General features: G+C 41.5%; 2 protein-coding genes across 2 annotated transcripts in view; one reads left to right on the forward strand and one right to left on the reverse strand.

Moving 5' to 3' along the window:
- Snp (Snipper) overlaps positions 1 to 17,284 on the reverse strand; it is an 82,751-nt gene that overhangs the window by 53,139 nt on the left and 12,328 nt on the right. The window lies entirely within an intron of this gene.
- Positions 1 to 17,284, forward strand: part of LOC105671024 (uncharacterized) — a 53,027-nt gene that overhangs the window by 31,475 nt on the left and 4,268 nt on the right. The window contains exons 2-9 of the mRNA XM_012364856.2: positions 10,312 to 10,677; positions 12,528 to 12,664; positions 13,479 to 13,679; positions 14,073 to 14,416; positions 14,634 to 14,853; positions 15,076 to 15,381; positions 15,698 to 16,270; positions 16,523 to 17,262. Coding sequence (XP_012220279.1) covers positions 10,323 to 10,677; positions 12,528 to 12,664; positions 13,479 to 13,679; positions 14,073 to 14,416; positions 14,634 to 14,853; positions 15,076 to 15,381; positions 15,698 to 16,270; positions 16,523 to 17,262 — 2,876 coding nt within the window. The 5' untranslated portion in view covers positions 10,312 to 10,322. The remainder of the gene's footprint in view (positions 1 to 10,311; positions 10,678 to 12,527; positions 12,665 to 13,478; positions 13,680 to 14,072; positions 14,417 to 14,633; positions 14,854 to 15,075; positions 15,382 to 15,697; positions 16,271 to 16,522; positions 17,263 to 17,284) is intronic.

A 17,284-nucleotide genomic window follows, 5' to 3' on the forward strand; every position in this document is an offset into this window, starting at 1 on the left:
AGATACAAGCCTGTGTATATCTTGTATGCGTGTCCTCGCAATCGTGACGAAGACGCGAAGGCGGGCGCGGATTAATCGGGGTAAAACGCCCAACAATCACGCGCTATTATCTTGCGCGTCGACGTCGGTATTCTTTTCTCTGAACACGGATAAGAAAGGAGGCAAGGCGCATGATGACGATCGTGATGAAAGGAAGAGAGTGAGAAAATCAGAAGCCACGCGGGAGGAAAATATAATGGGGCCTCGAGTTCCTGGCTCGGGCGTCCGTGGGCGCGCATATCAAAGATAGGGGAGGAAAAAGAAGAGAAAAGAAAGAGGCAAGGAAAAAGAATCGAACCTCGTGACAGGTATATGAGAGCGTGCGTCTCTCTATAGAAGCATTCCAGACGCGGTGATACATAACGGCGTTTGCGTTGTAGGTGGCAACGAACAGAAGAGGTCGCCGGACGTGGATAAGATATTCTGACGATGCTAGATTGTGCCGGCAAGTGCTCGCTATTTCCAGATAGAAAGCCTGGCTCGTAGTTTATACGGGAGTTACGAGTTTCTATCTTACTACGGCCGCGCTTATCAGCACAGCAGAGCGCGCCTCCGAAGCCCCGAAATTTAATCCTATATCGAGCGCGGTCCTCGCGAGATTTTAGCATGCCATTGTTATTGATATTTTCTTTCCGACTCTATTTCAGTGAGGAATAATAAAGTGCTTGGTTCGTGAAACCAGAATAAATTTTGATAACAATGTACCGAATAGTTTTTACGCTAATAAATTAAAGAAGTCTTAATATTGTCTTTTTAAGCAAAGGATAGCTGCGTTTGTTGTTATAATAATAAAAAATTCATTATTTTGCACAATTATAATATAAAGTGCAATGAAGTGTATTATATTCTTTTCTTTGTAAGACAGCCTGCTATTAAAGTACTTTAATCAAAATTGCTCTTCTGTCAAAAAGTAATTAGACCAACATGTTTTTGCCGTCGTTTCTGGAATTTTTATTTTATGTTGTTGTACAGAACTCTAATAAATACATTTTTAATTAACTATCTATTTAAATAATTAAATACTTTCGTGCGACTTTTTGCATGTAATAATCAGCTTAGCAATGTCAATCGCAATTAACAGATTAATGTTGATTCTTAAGCCGTGCAATGTGCATTAAAATCCAATTAATTTCTAAAGGAGCTCATTCGATAATCGATATGAAGTAAATGACTTCGTAACCACAGAATTAATTGTGTATAAACCACATTTTTGGTTTACTGTGATTGATCGGATTCATAATACCATTTAATTATGTCCTCACCTCATCTCGAAGCAATCTAATGATGTAATCGTATAGTTATCATGTAGATGAAAAAACATTAAAGTGTGAATAACTAAGAATAATAGTAATAAAATAGATATATCCGTAAATTGAATTGATACGATACTTTTATGAAACAGTTTCTAATTAAAATTTTAAAGTAATTAATAGTCATTGCTTACATAATTACTTAACACGTTATATTATAAAAAAATTCGTATAAATTATTCAAACTATCGATTTTTTTCAAATTTTCTCTCTATTTTTTGAAATCTGATTTATAATTGAGCAATTTAAATCTATATCATTCTTAATTTTCTCATATTCAAGTGTGATCAATATGACAGGTTATTTGTACGCGTGTCGTATAATCGAATGTAGGTCATTTTAGACGCGTTTTTGTTCCATACCGTGTTATATTCGGCGAGGTAAAGCGCTAGAGAGAAATTACAGGACGTAGATAAAAATCCTGATGATACCAAGTCGCACCGGTTTGCCGTTTACTTACTCAGCTCACGCTACACCAAAGAAGAGTGCCGTTATTTGTTCCCTTGGGATTGCTTGTATTTGTTCTCCTAGCCGGTCGATCGGTTAGCAATTCGATAACAAACTCCGCTAGCAGAGGATTCTTATTCCTCTTCGTATATATTTTTTTTCTCTCTTCTCCTATGATATTGTATTTTCCACGATAATATGTCCGAACGAAAACTAAATTTAAGAAAATCGCGACCGATGTGGATAAGAAAATTGATATTCAAAGAATGCCTTCGTCAATATTGACACAGTTTTATGTTATCGACATTCTTTTTATCAATAATTCTCTATCAGCAAATTTAATTTTTTGCAAACAGTTCGAATAATCGAAAACTGACAATTGTCAATTTGATCAAAAATACATGTTAACGCGTTATAACAATAATATACGTTTTTCACGTCGTGTTACATTGCACATTACGAAATTACACGGCCTCAAAAGGGTGTCCTATTTAACAGATATATTCTCATCGTTGACGGGGAGTGAAAAATTTAATGACATAAACGAGACAATCACTGCGCTTGTTCCGCGTAACCTGAGTGAACTTTTTTACGCGAATTGAAAACACGAGCGACGCAACAGACGAGCGCGTTTGAAAATTTAAATTACGAATGCGATTATAGTGGAATTACTGGACAGAATCAAGATTCTATAAAATTCAATTTTAGCGCCGGATATTGAATGTACGTTTCAATTCTCTCTGAAATAATATCGTGCGTAATTAGTTTTAAATTTTTATTCAACTTTTTAGCGTTTAATTTATTAATTAAACGATCGAATATTTTTCCACGTGTTAAGGATTTTTATTTTATCCTGACGCTAAAGTATAATAATTATTGCTGTCGCATACACCGGTAAAAATAAAATTAGCCGATCTGCTAACGCGAATGAAACCCTTGTTCATAAAACTCTCATCGTTTTATTTATAAACGTACTTTCCTCTAGGGTGCAGGGGTTGGAGAAACTTGAGATTTTTGGCAAGCGCTTAGCAGTGCGATACTTATTTTTCCATTTTTCGCTTCTTTCGCTGGCACTTTTCCCTGACCGTCCAACTTGCAGCTACCATACTTCGCGTACATACGCGAAAATCCATGTTCCAAGAAAAAGTAGTCACGTTACGTATGTTGTACGACGCGTGTGTGGTATATAATCCCTGAAAATTCCCGATTACGAGCGGTGGTTTTAAAATACTAAAATCACATATACGAGCATATCAGTTTGTACGATATCAATATGAAATGTCGCTTCTTTTATTTATAGTATTTAAGCTCTATCGCGCGTCTCTCATCTATAGAATATAAATTTATTTTATAAATATATTACGTCCTTCATACATTATATATATATAATTCGAATAATGAGATATGTATAAAATAAGATATATAATAAGATTTTACACAATAATATATTCTGCAAAATCTTGAATAATTAAATATAATTTAATTTCGAATGTTCGAAGCTGTTAAATTATACTCGGTTTCATCCTAGTTCTAAATCTTATCAGCATAATATAACACTTCTAAAGCCGAACAAGTAATCTCCCATAGTTATCGCGATAATACGCGCAATAATAGCGTAACTACAAAACTACAGCTGAATTAGCAAAAATACTTTTATAAAAATAGATAATTGTTCTCTTTTCCCCTGGGAAAAATTTGTTTTCCTCTGCGGACTTTGAAAGAGGTTTTTTTTTCTCTGGGTCTCGCCATGTTTGTACGCATCTCACAAATCGATGTATCCAGGTTCCCACCGCTACACGGATACGCGGCACAATGAGCTATCGTGCAAATTCCAGCGACGCGAGCGTTTTTACGGAAATTAGACGGTCTGCCCTTCGAGCTGGAACCAGCTTTTGTTCATTCAGCGCTTTTCTGCAGGAACAGCGATTTTGAACACGCTTTTGGACACGTTCGCCCACACCGTATTCTCTGTATCCGCAGCGTCGATCGTCGGGGTTGTGCTCGCGGATCAGCTCACGATACGACAAAGTAGTCGAACCAGATATGCGGTCGGGCTTCGTTGCGTCCGGACGGACAGACCGCCGGCACTGAATGCCGACTATTCCGGATCGAATGGATCTGGCCAGCCGGCCGCGACCGTATCGGCCTACCGCCAGGTATGAGCATCTATGGGAGCTATCGGATCGAAGTGCCGATTTTCGACCACGGACCGGCACAGTAGATGCCCGATGGATATTCTTGGAAATATCCCTTGTACGCTCAAATATGTCCTCTATATCCGGTATTTTTGGACGTGATACGTTCGTATTATTCGCTACTGCATGAAGTCGTATTCAACACAAAAATATCAATCGTATATAAATAAATTGTATAACGACATTATTCTTTTTTTCGTACCGCATCGAGAAGAAGATTCTACACTAGATTCGGTATATCTTGCGAGAATTTATCTCTATTTTTTATTTGAACATATTCCTCTTTAGACAGGCGGAATTAAAAAATCAATATCTCGAAAATATGTGAAAAATACTCGCAATCAGCAGCAAAGTCGCAAGTTAAAAGCAGCATATCATCTATTAGGACATAAAAAATCAAAATCAAAAGTTGCAAAAAAATCCATATTGTATATTGTATATACAAATGTACTAATGAATGTTTCTGCAATCTGAATGTCGGCCGCATATCCGAGAATAACTACCGGATATCTGTGCTAAAGGAAGGAAACGACCCTCGGCGACCGCCGTCTGTCCCTCGAAAGTCCCTCGGAAATGGGCGAGCGACGGTACTGGGGAACCGTCGACCGGAAGACACCGCGATACGGCCGGTGCGATGTTTCGAATGGAAATGGATATTGATTTTCGTACTTCGCGCGCGCAACACACGCGGCGGCGGAAACAAGCCGCGCTTCGGGAAGAGACAGGCGCGTTGTCTTCGCGGCTCTTTGTCTCGAGAACGCAGAACGCGGAACGGATCGAACGGTAAAGGCGTGTGCGCGGGGAAGACACTAAAAGCAACAGGCTGATCGCTGCGACTCGTTGCACCGCTCGTCAAGTTCTGCCGGATTCTTCGAAACTCGGTTAAGGAGATTTTTCGGTCGCGATTTAAGCGGACACGCGCTTTTGTCCGATGAAAAAGAGCCGCGGCGGAAATACTCCTCTTGTCGTATCCGGTCGCCCTTGTTTGCCGCGGGTTTACGTTTTTCACGCTTTTCGAAAAGTACCGTGGAAGTAAACACACTTAAAACCAATGATGTTTGAAATGTCCAATGTTTCACAAAATGTCACCTTTGAAAATAATGCAATCTAAAAAATATTCTACTTGATTCCTGTTAATTCTGAAGTAAAAATCCTTCAAGTTCTGATTTATTATATGTTATGAATTAATCGACTCGTTAGTCGCCACCGCTAACTCTACTCCGATCACCGCTTTCTGCTCACAGTTGCTCCTCTGCTTTATGAATCATCATATAGCATATTAGATTACTATGCACTCGCGCACTTCGTTAATCCACTAATTTACACACGTTTTGTGAAACTAAAACTTTATCGATTCACTCTAATTCGCCAATTCATTGCATCTGCAAAACTAAAATTTCGCGCGGACGTATTAAAAATCGAGACAATTGTCCATCAATAAACTCGGCTCTTTCGATACTCGTTCGTACATGAAATTCGCGACAGTTCTTTTTATCAGAGCGATAAAAAGAAAGTAAAATATTATTGAAGCTTCGATTTTTATCGACTTATATATTATCCATTATCAAACCGTTAAAAAATGCTATGATAATGTGATTGAATTTTAAATTAACTTTACTAACTTTGATAGCTTTTTTCTCAAAATAAAAAACAATTTTATATTGCTTTTCTGTCTAGCAGTTCATTATTTCATTTACATATAAAATAAAGTTCACGCTTTATCAATTTATTTCCATTTATTAATTAAGAAAATTAAGTGAGATAATTAAAACTATTCGATAAAGGAGATAACGATTTTTCAATACTAAAAATATTATACATATTATTATATTGAGTAATAAGAGTTATATGTCAAAAATGATTGAAGAGAATGATTAAAACACCAATTATATATAAAAACCCCTCAATTAAAAATATCAAAATAAAACACCAAAATTAAAAATCTCAATTGTATATCGCTTTATTATTTAATTTAATAAAAAAACTCTCAATTATTTCACTTGACCTTACACATCTATCGAACGTACATACCAATGAGCTTTTATAAGAACAAGAGTTGTAATGCTTCGACTCGAATTTACATGCAGCCTCCGAACATTTACGTCTATTCAATGACGATTTGCGTAATTTAAGTTCCCACGTAAGCGCCATGCTTCGCTCCTGCCAATTCGACCGTCCCCCTCAACCACCTTCTGGCTGCAATTCAGTTTGTTCCCGCACGGGGAAAAGAAAGAAGTAAATTTCACGTTACATGGAATTCTCTCCTCTTTCGCAATCGCGAAGCGTATTTTGCGCCGCTTTCGAAAATTATAGAGTAACGATAAACAGGCACGAAGAGGAGTTTCACGGTGGGTTCCTAATAAAAAATCGAATGGCTGGTGATTCTCGCGGATTACCGGGTGATTCACGATATCTTTCCCAGCGCTCGATAGTTAATCTCGCTAGTTGCACACATCGCGGCATTTATTATACATTTATTCGAAGGAATTGCATCGGGTACCGCAGATCGGGAGATCTTGCATCCAGACCGAAGCTGCGGAGCGTGAGGAAAATCCGAGACGAGAAATCCAAGGTATTCGCGGGAGCGTAATGCGTGCGCTTAGACGAAAACTTAAATTACGCGAGGCTTTATTGAATAGATGCAAGCGTTTTCGGTAACGACGGCGTATAAAGCCGAATCGGAGCGTGAGGGCCGTTACTACTTGGCTGTTACGCCGAAATCGCTCTCGTCCCTGATCCGCGCCAATTTCTTCGACTTTAAACACCAAGCGTAACGATAGTGGATGGGGTGGCAAGGGGGGAAGGGGGAGCCAGCCAGCCATCGAAACGCAGTCAGTTTGATGGACGAAAATTCGAACGATCGCGAAAATCGTCGATCCCTGGCAGCGCGCCTCTTTCGTTCGATCGACTCTAACTCTCTCTCTCTCTCCCCTCCCCCCCCCCTCTCTCTCTCTCTCTCTCGCTCTGTCCCTTCGCTCGCCTCTCCCGAATCCCTTTCGGCTTCTTGCGCCACGATTTCCAGCTCCAATTTCGCATCGCTGGAAGCGCAGCTCGATCCTCGATGTTGGAAACTCCTCTCTCTCTCTCTCTCTCTCCCTCTCTCAATCTGCAGTCGATTTTCTCGTGCATCGACCCAATTTCCCAGGCCGGCACGGGCAATTTAACACGGGTCTTCCCTCCACTTCGCCATGCCAGATTGGCGGAAGACCACTTTTTCAGTGCCTATCGTGGGATAAGGGTCAGAACCGATTTTTAAGAGCGCCGCAGAGCGGGTCCTGCGGACGTTACAGTAATCGAGGGGGCAGCTAAACGAGACCTCCCGCTCGTAAAAAATTCCTTTCCGGCGAGCTAAGCGTTTAAATAAGTTCGGCGATGGTTGCAACGTGAGCGCAATGTATGTAATTTCAAGCGGCTTGAATTAAATAGACTCGACTCGCGCTTACATAAAAGTAGATGTCATTCGTGAGGGTAGAAAATAAACACGGGCAAGCACGTTTCCTACGTTTTTCCTAAACAAACGCGATATTTCCTTGAAAAAAAAAAAGGATCTTTTTTTTTCAAATTTTTATCTTCGTTATACGTTTTTTTTCGCTTTTTAATGTCAAGTTTTCATTTATTTCAATATGTGCTGCACGCACGAAATACGTTTTCCTATCCATCCAGCGCGCCGTTCAATGGCATTCGAATGGTGCTTTTGCTGATATATATCCTTTAATATTTGTAGCGTGAAACAGTTTCGCGATATTCCCGGCACGTGATATAATTTCAAGTAACCGATCGGCGTAAACTGTTTTTCCGCAAGTACGACCGCGCCGTTGGCGTAAGCATCACGTGTGTGCAATTTCAGTGACACTCGTATGGCGCGTGTATATTTGTGAAAGTGAGGCAGCGCAGCCCTCCCGCGAATTACCATATTCCGCCGCCTGCCCGCCGCTCTACATGTTCTCGTGGGCTTGGCCCAGATTCCGTTCCTCTCTACTTAATAAACAGAGCCTTTACTGTCGTGCGCGTGCAACGCAGTCTCCGCACTTGAATCCAGTTATCTTTTATTGCGGATTCCACCCTCTCCCTCCCCCCGTATTCCGCGCGCGCACGACCCAACCACCCCACGGCTCGCGTAGCGGCCCTCCCCCCGTGTAGTCGCTCAACGTCCGACCTTTTATTTTTACTTTGTTGTTGGTAAAATCAGATTTTTATTCCGCGTTCTTTCCGCCACTGTCGTGTCGCGCTCGTTAGCGCCGACGTGCGCGACGACGTTGCATTAGCATGGATATTATTCATGATGGAAACCGATGGATCCTGCGTTACCGCGTGTACACGCGCGCGGTTAGGGAGACGAGAGCATCTCGCAAGCAGTATCGTCGTCGGCATCGTATTTGCTTTCTAAGCGTGCGTCGTGTTATCAACTTTCGTGGATAAGGACGGTGAACTTTGTTGTCAGCACTCGCGCGGTATCGATCCGCGGCGCGTTCGCATACGAATTAATAGATCCGCGGTACATTTGTTCAAATGGGAGAACCGGCGAGAGTCCATTCATGTAAGAGGAGTTAGTTTTCTGAATAGAATTAGCATAATCCACTTCTCTCTAAACACTCCACGAGAATCTCCGACCAGAGTTGTATTTGGTGTCTTAACGAGTTAAAGCCGGTATTCATTTTGTGTTTTGGAAACTGCGCCGCGAGCGTCTTACGTCGCGGCGGATAGAATTTGTTTGTTAATCAAGGAGCAAGTAGTGCAAACGCACGCGAAAACGTAAAAGCTAAATATTTTATCGTCGTTCATCTTCGGTGTGCGTAAAATTGATTAAGGAATATTTATAATGCAAAAAAATGCGTCTAGTTAGCGTCTCGATGTGATATATCGCTGAAATCGTATCTGAATGATGGTACGCGACTTTGAGAGTGGAAAGACCCGAGCGAAATGGATAAACCTTCATGAAAAGTGAAGGGTCCGGTTGTAAAAGAGATGGAGCGCCAGCAGGGAAGATTTTAAATCGAGCGAACCAATGTTGATGATGCACGTCCCGTCCGACATCCTCTGTGACAAAGAGAAAGAGAGTAAAGCGGAGAACGTTTTATTCTCATGGAATCGGGTGACTCGGTTGATCGTCAAGCCGAGCGCATAAGAAAGCAGGAAAATCCCGGAAAAGTGTCGGACATATTTCCACATATGTGTGACATCCTACTGTTCTATTATGTCAAAACATCTCAGGTATAATAAATTCTAGAGTGGTTTTCTCTCGTTTTTCTCTCTTTCTAAAATGATTCAAAGAGTTGAAGTGCACTTGATACCTAACGGTAAGAAAATATTGCGTTAATTACTGCACAAAAAAACTACACGGCGAAATTGAGACAACGCGCAAGGCATACACGCGGAAGAAAAATGTAACCACAGAAAGTAGGGCTTTGCTGTGCTGTAAAAGAACCGTCACTAAAAAGCGTTAGGAAGAACGGTCCGAAGCAACACCTGCACAAGCCGTGAAATATTACGACTATTTATTCAGTTCTTTTTAAGAATATCCCCCGCCGATGAATATATCCAAGGTCTCGAGACTTTTCCCGAGGTCTTTCCGCAATATCAATTTACTTCTTTAAGATCTTGAATTGTATCGTTTCTTCCTCTTGCGCCTTTGTAGCAAGAACAGTATCAATGCAACAAATGCTAAAAGACTGAAAACGTATTATTTCTCTCATGCGCGAGCTATTTTCTTTTCTAAAATGAAAGAAACTTTCTCGTCCTTGACAGAGCCTGATAGTTCCTGCCATTTATTGACAATTTGTAGAGCCCTTAGGAGTCTATTGTCTGTGGACTCTGCGCAGATAAGAACTTACAGAACTACCACTACTATCGGAAACTGCAGATATCTGGTGCAAACCAATATTAGATGAAGTTAGCAAGATGTATTATAAATCGGTCCCATATATTATTCCGATACAATGACTTATCGATGAAAATTCAACCAAAGCACGTCCTGCGACAATTCATAATTCGTGATAAAACTCCGAATAAAATCTACTTATAATTTCATTTACCGCCTAAAAGTGGACGGAAATAAACTTAATCGACAAGACAACACTAATCTATTTAAGTCACTTCAACGTTTTTCTAAAAAATTATGAAATAAAAATCCAGATGAAACTTATTTTTAACTTATTTTTAGAATATAAAATTGATTTTAAAGTTAAGAAAATCTAATTAAACGTTATGTAAATTTTACGACTGCGCGATAAAAGCAGAGTTAACGAGCAACGTATAATGTTTTACCACCTTTTATTCTTACATTATTCGCTTAATTAATTATATATTTCGTTTGCTTCTAGGGTGAGGGGGCATGTTGGTGTGTCGGCGGTTGCTGCTGATCGCAGCCGCGATCGCGGCCTCGATCGAGGCTGGCTCGGCTAGTTACCACCCCAGCATCTCGTCGTCGGACTACTCCGGATACCCGGGCGGATACGCGATTTACTCCGGCGCGACGTCACCAGAATCCCCGTCGCCGTCGTCGAGCTCATCGACGTCCGGCCCGACGTCGGTGCCCGCCGCCGCCAGCAGCAGCATCAGCAGCGAGACGCTCTGCCGACCGTCCGAGTTTCAATGCGGCACCACCGGACATTGCGTCGCGCAGGACAAGTACTGCGACGGCGAGAATGACTGCGACGACAAGTCGGACGAGCCGAGATATTGCACCCGTGAGTACTCACGCGAACGTACGGAGACGTCGAACAAAGCAAGTCGCCGCGCCGGAGCGAATCGATACGCCGGGGTCTTTCTCTATATCTCTCTGTCTCTCTCTCTCTCTCCCTCTCTCTCTCTCATTTCTGTCGCGCTCTCTCTTTCCCTCCCATCATCTTTCAAAGATGGTCTTTATTAATACGTAATTCGGACGATAATAAATAACTCCGCCTAGTCGGTCATTTCCTGCGTGGGAAAATTCTACTATGCTGCGGTTCTATTATTGAATTTGTACATATGTACGTGCAACGGCTGAATAATACAACAGAAATCCACGAAATAATCCTCGTGCTCTCTCGTATCTTCGAAACTTGAAAAGCTTTACGTAAATTTTGCATCAGGATATCTCCATCGGGTAAAATTAATTATTATCAACTGGACAGTTGGTGATAATTGGACAGTTAAACTGGACAGTCAAATATCCACGGTGGACAAATTCATAATTAAGTGTAAAATGCGTTTACTGTGGAAACCGATATGAAAAATAGCAGGAAAGTAATTATAAATGATTTCGATTAAATGTGCAAGTGCGCATTGGCCCCTCACGCATTCACAATAGTATAAATTGCGTCATATTAAACCAGGAACGAAGTTTTCACTCATCCGAGCAGATAATATTTCAAGCTAGTAATTATTTAGCTGTATTATCATTTCAGTTCAATTCGTGTAAAAAGCAAAACTGTATCACGTCACTTTACACAGTTCATCCATGGAAAATACAATATAATATCTCTAATATATATCTATACGATAGCCTCATACATATTTGCTTTGGCCCGCAATTTGCGCTAGAAACGCAAACTATGACATAGTTTTTGTTAAATAATTGAATGGGGTAAATAATCTACTCGTTCATTATTGCTGCAATTAACACTGCATACGAAATTTAATCGATTTGTGGGGAAGGGGAGTTCAAATATAATTATGTTATACAAATATCGCATTTTCATCCGTTTGAATTTTTAATTTTCGATAATGTATGCAGCATTATTTCGATAGAATCGCAGAATAAAGTGCAAATTATTGTATTTGTGATTCAATTCCTTTATGGAATTTCAAATCCCGCATTAAAGTATACGCGATTCTAAATAATTATGTATTATTATGTGTGTGCTCCAAGTTCAGAGGCTCATAGTTTATGGAACAAGATGTGCTAGCAGAATCTTTAATCAGCATTATTATCATTTACGCGTTTGTACTGATGTATCTTGCACGAGAGTTCCTTAACCACATTGTTAAAGTCAAACGTAATATAAATAAACGGTAAATATATATGTAAATGCAGCAGACCTATAAGCTCAATGTAATATAAATATTTATAAAATCGGTGTACAAATTACATCGCGCGCGAGAAGTTAAAAGTCCATACTTTATAAAATATTATTTTATCACCTCGTGCTATAATCCGGATAATTATGCCCCGGGATTTATTTTCCGCGCATAATAATTGCGTAATAAAAACATTCCGGCTTGGCACCAGACTTCGTGCGGCTTGATATACGAAACGCGGCGCGGAAATAGTTAAGAGTTAATATCTTGTTTCAAACAATATTTTACCTCACCAGGTTATAAGCCGGACTATTCGTATTCCAACATTTTCTGCGATCAGCGGCACAATGAAAACATTCCAATCTGCAATCGGACACTGTACACTTCGCATAGAGCATAGAATACTGCACGCGCAGTTAGCCGTTAAAATTCTCTCTCGGTCACGCGTTATTTTGCCACGCCGCTGATGTGACCCGTAACGTTAATATTGTGCTATTCATTTCCCAAGCATATTTGTCACACAGCAAATATATTCTAGCCTGCAATCGGACATTGTACGGTGACGTCGGTCGGACCTACAGAGTGGAGATCCGCCGGCCGAGGGAGGATCGACTGCCATTCCTGTGTCACCTAAACTTCACTGCCGCCGGATCCGATCTCGGGGATCTAGTCCAGGTTGGAATAGAAATGATGTAGTTGTAGAAAATAATGCTGACTGGTGTGCCCAGCGTGGGAGTCTTGTCACGAGAGCCGACAGCGGGCCGACCCGCCGCGTCGGAGCCCGGATAATAATTTATATCCCCGGCTTTTACGATTCTTATCGCGTTTATTGGCGAAATTAAATCAGCTCCCGCGCTGAGTAAACATCGCGTCCTCCATCGCGGAATATGCTTACTCCTCAAATCCTTGATTCCAAACTCAAGTTTCCGTCGGGTATATTTTCGATCCCGATTGTTATTGACACATCGATTATCATATCTCGCTGCTATAATAGAATTGATGTTTACGTCGTTGGAATACGCGAGTCGCGGTCAACAGTACAAAGCAGCTCGAATATATTTCGACAACTAAATTCAAACAATAAAAATGTGTAAAATAAATGATGATTAAATAAAAATTTAAAAAACTCCCCCAGCTAAATTTCGAAACAATATAAATTAATGTTAACAAAATATAATATATAATTCTTATATTATAAAGTGCGTGCTATATTTTTAGATTCTCTTTATATTATCGTAATTTTTATAAAAATTCTCGCTTCATGATTTATTCATTTCATTGTCGGTTTTGCAAGCTAAAATATAAAGCTGCGGGATAATTAACGTGATTATAATAGAAATATTTGCTTTTATCGCAAAGAGTCAGTAAAATAACTGTATTCTAACTTTTATCTTTAGTTTTATTCCCGACAAAAAAAACCAGTTGGTCGACTGTGCACGCGGATATTCGCTGGTTCATAACTTTTAGAATAATGCCGCCGGTGTTACAGTTAACTTTTGATACCTTCACGGTCGGCCGCTTTCAATCCTTTACGTCGGAAGGATGTCCAGATGGTTTCATGACTATTCGCGAGGAAGGTCGCCCTGCGACGGGAGGACAATGGTGTGGCAGCGCGTGGGGCTACACCGTTTATTACAGCGAAACTCCTTCCATCAATCTGACTTTATATTTGCTACGTTTATCAGAGCAGGTAAGAAATTGTATTAGCTCAGAGGGATACACGTTCTGATTGTTTACAATTTCGCTGCAGCAATATGGAACTCGTGCATTAGTACTTTTACAAAAGCAGTCTCTAGTTTAATTCTTATTATACTTAATTTTTTTTAGGAAATTTTTGAGAAACATTATTGCTGTCTAATTATTGCTATCGCTATTTAATCCACAAATGATAGATCAGTCGTAGAGTGGAAACATGGAGTAGAAATGGTTGTTAAAACGGGAAACGTCTGTGAAAAAATTTGACGACGGGCCACTTTTGAGAAGTTTTCGCGCTGAAAATGTTCTACGGGAAATAAAAGAAACGTGGTGCAGCTAGTGTTACACGGTCGCACGACGCGATTTCGGAGAATTTTTCTGTCTGTAGGGTATCGGCTACAACTTCGACTTCAAGCTGTCGTACAAGTTCTTGAGAAGAAGCGAGGCGCATCTCAGATACGGGAACAGCAGTATGTCCACATGGCGCGGCGAGCTCGTGAACGGCACGTATTGCGATCGCGTCCTCACCAAATGCGATACTAGAGCTTGTCGACTACAGTCGCCGAATTATCCCGGAGTTTACCCCAGGAATGTCACTTGTTACTATCGGGTGGAGCAAAACCGCGCGCCGGTGGGTCATCGCGCCCTACTTGCCGTTAGTCAACGGAACAGTCACAAGATACACATTAAGGACCAGGTCGTGAAGTACGACAGGAGTCAGCGCGTGCTGAGGTACATTAACAATAATGCTGATAATGTTAACGGAATCGATACTTAGTAAAACCGCGATGAAACGTTCGCTTAACTTTAATGTATCGCCGATAATTTTCCGCGTGCACGTTTTTACAATGCAAGGGAGAATGCACGGAGATAGAATATACGCGAGCGAGACAAATGTAAATAACACGGTGGATGGAATTTCAAGTAAAATCCGCGTGCTTTTCACAAGGGTGTGGGATCAGTGCAACGTCGTGCAAGATTACTTGACGGTATATGACGGTGGTTCAACCTCAGACCGAGTGCTCGTAAGACTGTGCGGAGGAGATGCGGTACCAGACATCGTCAGCAGCCACAATACGATGCTGCTGGAGTTTCATACATCCCCGTACGACAATCCGTTTCATCCGGTTCCACTATCCTTTTTGCCAGGATTTGAGCTCGAAGTTCAGGTAATTTTCGCGAGTATTGTAATATTTTTTTAGAAAATTGTATCGCTACAAGTTGAAAATTATTTTATTAGAAATTGCCAAATTCATGAAATCTAATTGTTTATGATTATTTCGATGTTACTAATGTAAGCTATTTGAGCGTGGCGTTTTATCGAAATAAATAAAAATTAAGAATATTGTGAAGATCTTCTCTTTACGCATTATATATTTGTGAATATATAGGTGATCTTCGTCGACGAAAAATCTCGGAGTTTTGTGAAAGAGAACGAAAATTGCGATTTTTATATATCCGGTGATGAGAATTCATCGGGGATTCTGGAAAACCCAAAGCATTCTTTACCACCGAACACCACCTGCCGCTATCATTTTCAAGGGAAGCTCAACGAAATTGTTTGGTTATCGTTCGTCAAATATTACGCCGCTAGCGTGGAAGCTGCTGCGAGCATCGACACTACTGCTGATTGCAATGCAAAACTTTTGATATGGGACGGTGATATCACGGTAGACAAACTCACCGCCAGCCGAAAGGTACGTATAAAATCTATTATTTTAATAATGCAATGTAAGTTCAACAAATTAAGAGAAGAAATATTTCACTTCCGCGGACAAATGTCGCATTTGTAAAAAAAAAAATGGTTGTAAAAGAAAACTCGGTTAAATTTTTTTTTTTTCTCTGAAGCCTAAAGACATGATAATTATTATTGATTAACGATTTATCGAAAATGTTAACATCTACGTTGCACAATGTAAAACCATCAAGATATCAAAATTCATGTCAATTTACGTCGAGATAACCGAATGCTCGGCATTTCTATCTTGACACGTCTGTGTAATAATTTTGCAGAACATTACACTGATGGGACAGTTCTGTAAGGACGACATACCGCGGCTATGCGATCACAGTCTGCTACGTAACAGCAGCCGTCATACGCGGCCGTGCAGCCTCGCGGAGAGTTACGTGTCAACCGGCCGCGATCTCACTCTGGAGCACATATTGCGTCAGGGTAGCGCGCTCTACCCGATAAGCTTCGTCCTGCGTTACGAGTTCGTGCACGAAGCCGTCTCGTGTAACCACGTGTTCGTCTCGGCATCGTCGATTTCGCCCACGTCTTCCACGTCGTCCTTATCGTCCTCCCCCTTGTCGTCCAATGCCGGCAAGTTTGCGTCGCCGAAGAGCGTGTTCTTCTACGGTCGCGGCGGCGCGCAGAATCTGAGCTGCGTGTACAGATTCGAGGCCGAGCCCGATCACAGGATAGAGCTGTCTTTCGTTAAAGCCTCCTTCGGCGGTAAAAACTGCGCGTCTTACGTGGACCCATTGGTGAACCGATGGACGTGCGACCGGCGCATGGCGGACATCAAAAAGTTTGGCATGGCTGATCTTGTTATCGCTGAATATCCTTGGCAAGGAGTCGAACTCGTACGTATGACGCAATAAGACCTCTCTTTTTTTTTACCTCGTAAAATCTATCAGAAGTCTGAATTTCTATTTAGATCTAGTAGAGCAGTCTAATTCATCTTTTATTTTATTTCCATTCAAATTATCATCAAAAAAAATATACTTTAAATATCTGAATATATTTATTTCTCTATATTGCAAGCAATTCAGAAATCTATTTTTTAGATGATTATTAACTGATCCTTGCGTATCCGTGCAATTTTCTGTTCACAGGTTCGTGATTGTCTATGCTCGAATATGAGCGAGAAGCTCATCGTGCGGACGCTGACGTCAAACGTTGTGGAGGTCAGATTCACCGTCACGCTCATGAACGTCACCCAGGATTACCGGGACTTCTTTTTCGAGGGGGAATACCGCTTCGTTCCCGTGGGCGCGGATTCGAGCGAGCACGGGTGCTCGACGAAGCTCGAAGAGCGACGATTGCGCGGTACCAGCGGCGAGATATCCCTCAGAAGTCCTCTGCCGCGGGTGATCTCCAGCTTGGCCGCGGTGGAGGAAATCCTGACGAATATGGAGGATTTCACGGCGACGCAGTGTGTGAACGAGCCGTGGCTGATCGAGCCCGAGGACGCGCGCATCAATTTTCTATACTTGAGAACCGCCGGTTATAGCATCACTCTCGACAATGTCGAAGAGTGCACAACTTTGAACAGAATCGTCGTCTATTCGGCCGCGAACACGAAAGAGCGCAGCGTGATCTGTCCGGAGGGTGGCGTCGACACGACCAGGACCGTCGATTTCTTCTCCGGTGGTTGGAATTACAGCGCGGTGAACGCGAGCGTGGCGATGGCGCAGCACGCACGCAGTTTCGTCGTCGAGTTCCTCCAGAGAGAACCCGGCTTCTACGCCGTCACGTGGATCGCAATCTCCAAGCGGCGTCCAGACGCGCCCACCACGTCGAATGCGGGCGCTAACACATTTGCGATATTACCCGTGGATGATTGCCCGTACAAGTACGTTACGAAAAATCCAATT

The sequence above is a fragment of the Linepithema humile genome, chromosome 5 (assembly GCF_040581485.1).
Source record: "Linepithema humile isolate Giens D197 chromosome 5, Lhum_UNIL_v1.0, whole genome shotgun sequence".
Classification (NCBI taxonomy): domain Eukaryota; kingdom Metazoa; phylum Arthropoda; class Insecta; order Hymenoptera; family Formicidae; genus Linepithema; species Linepithema humile.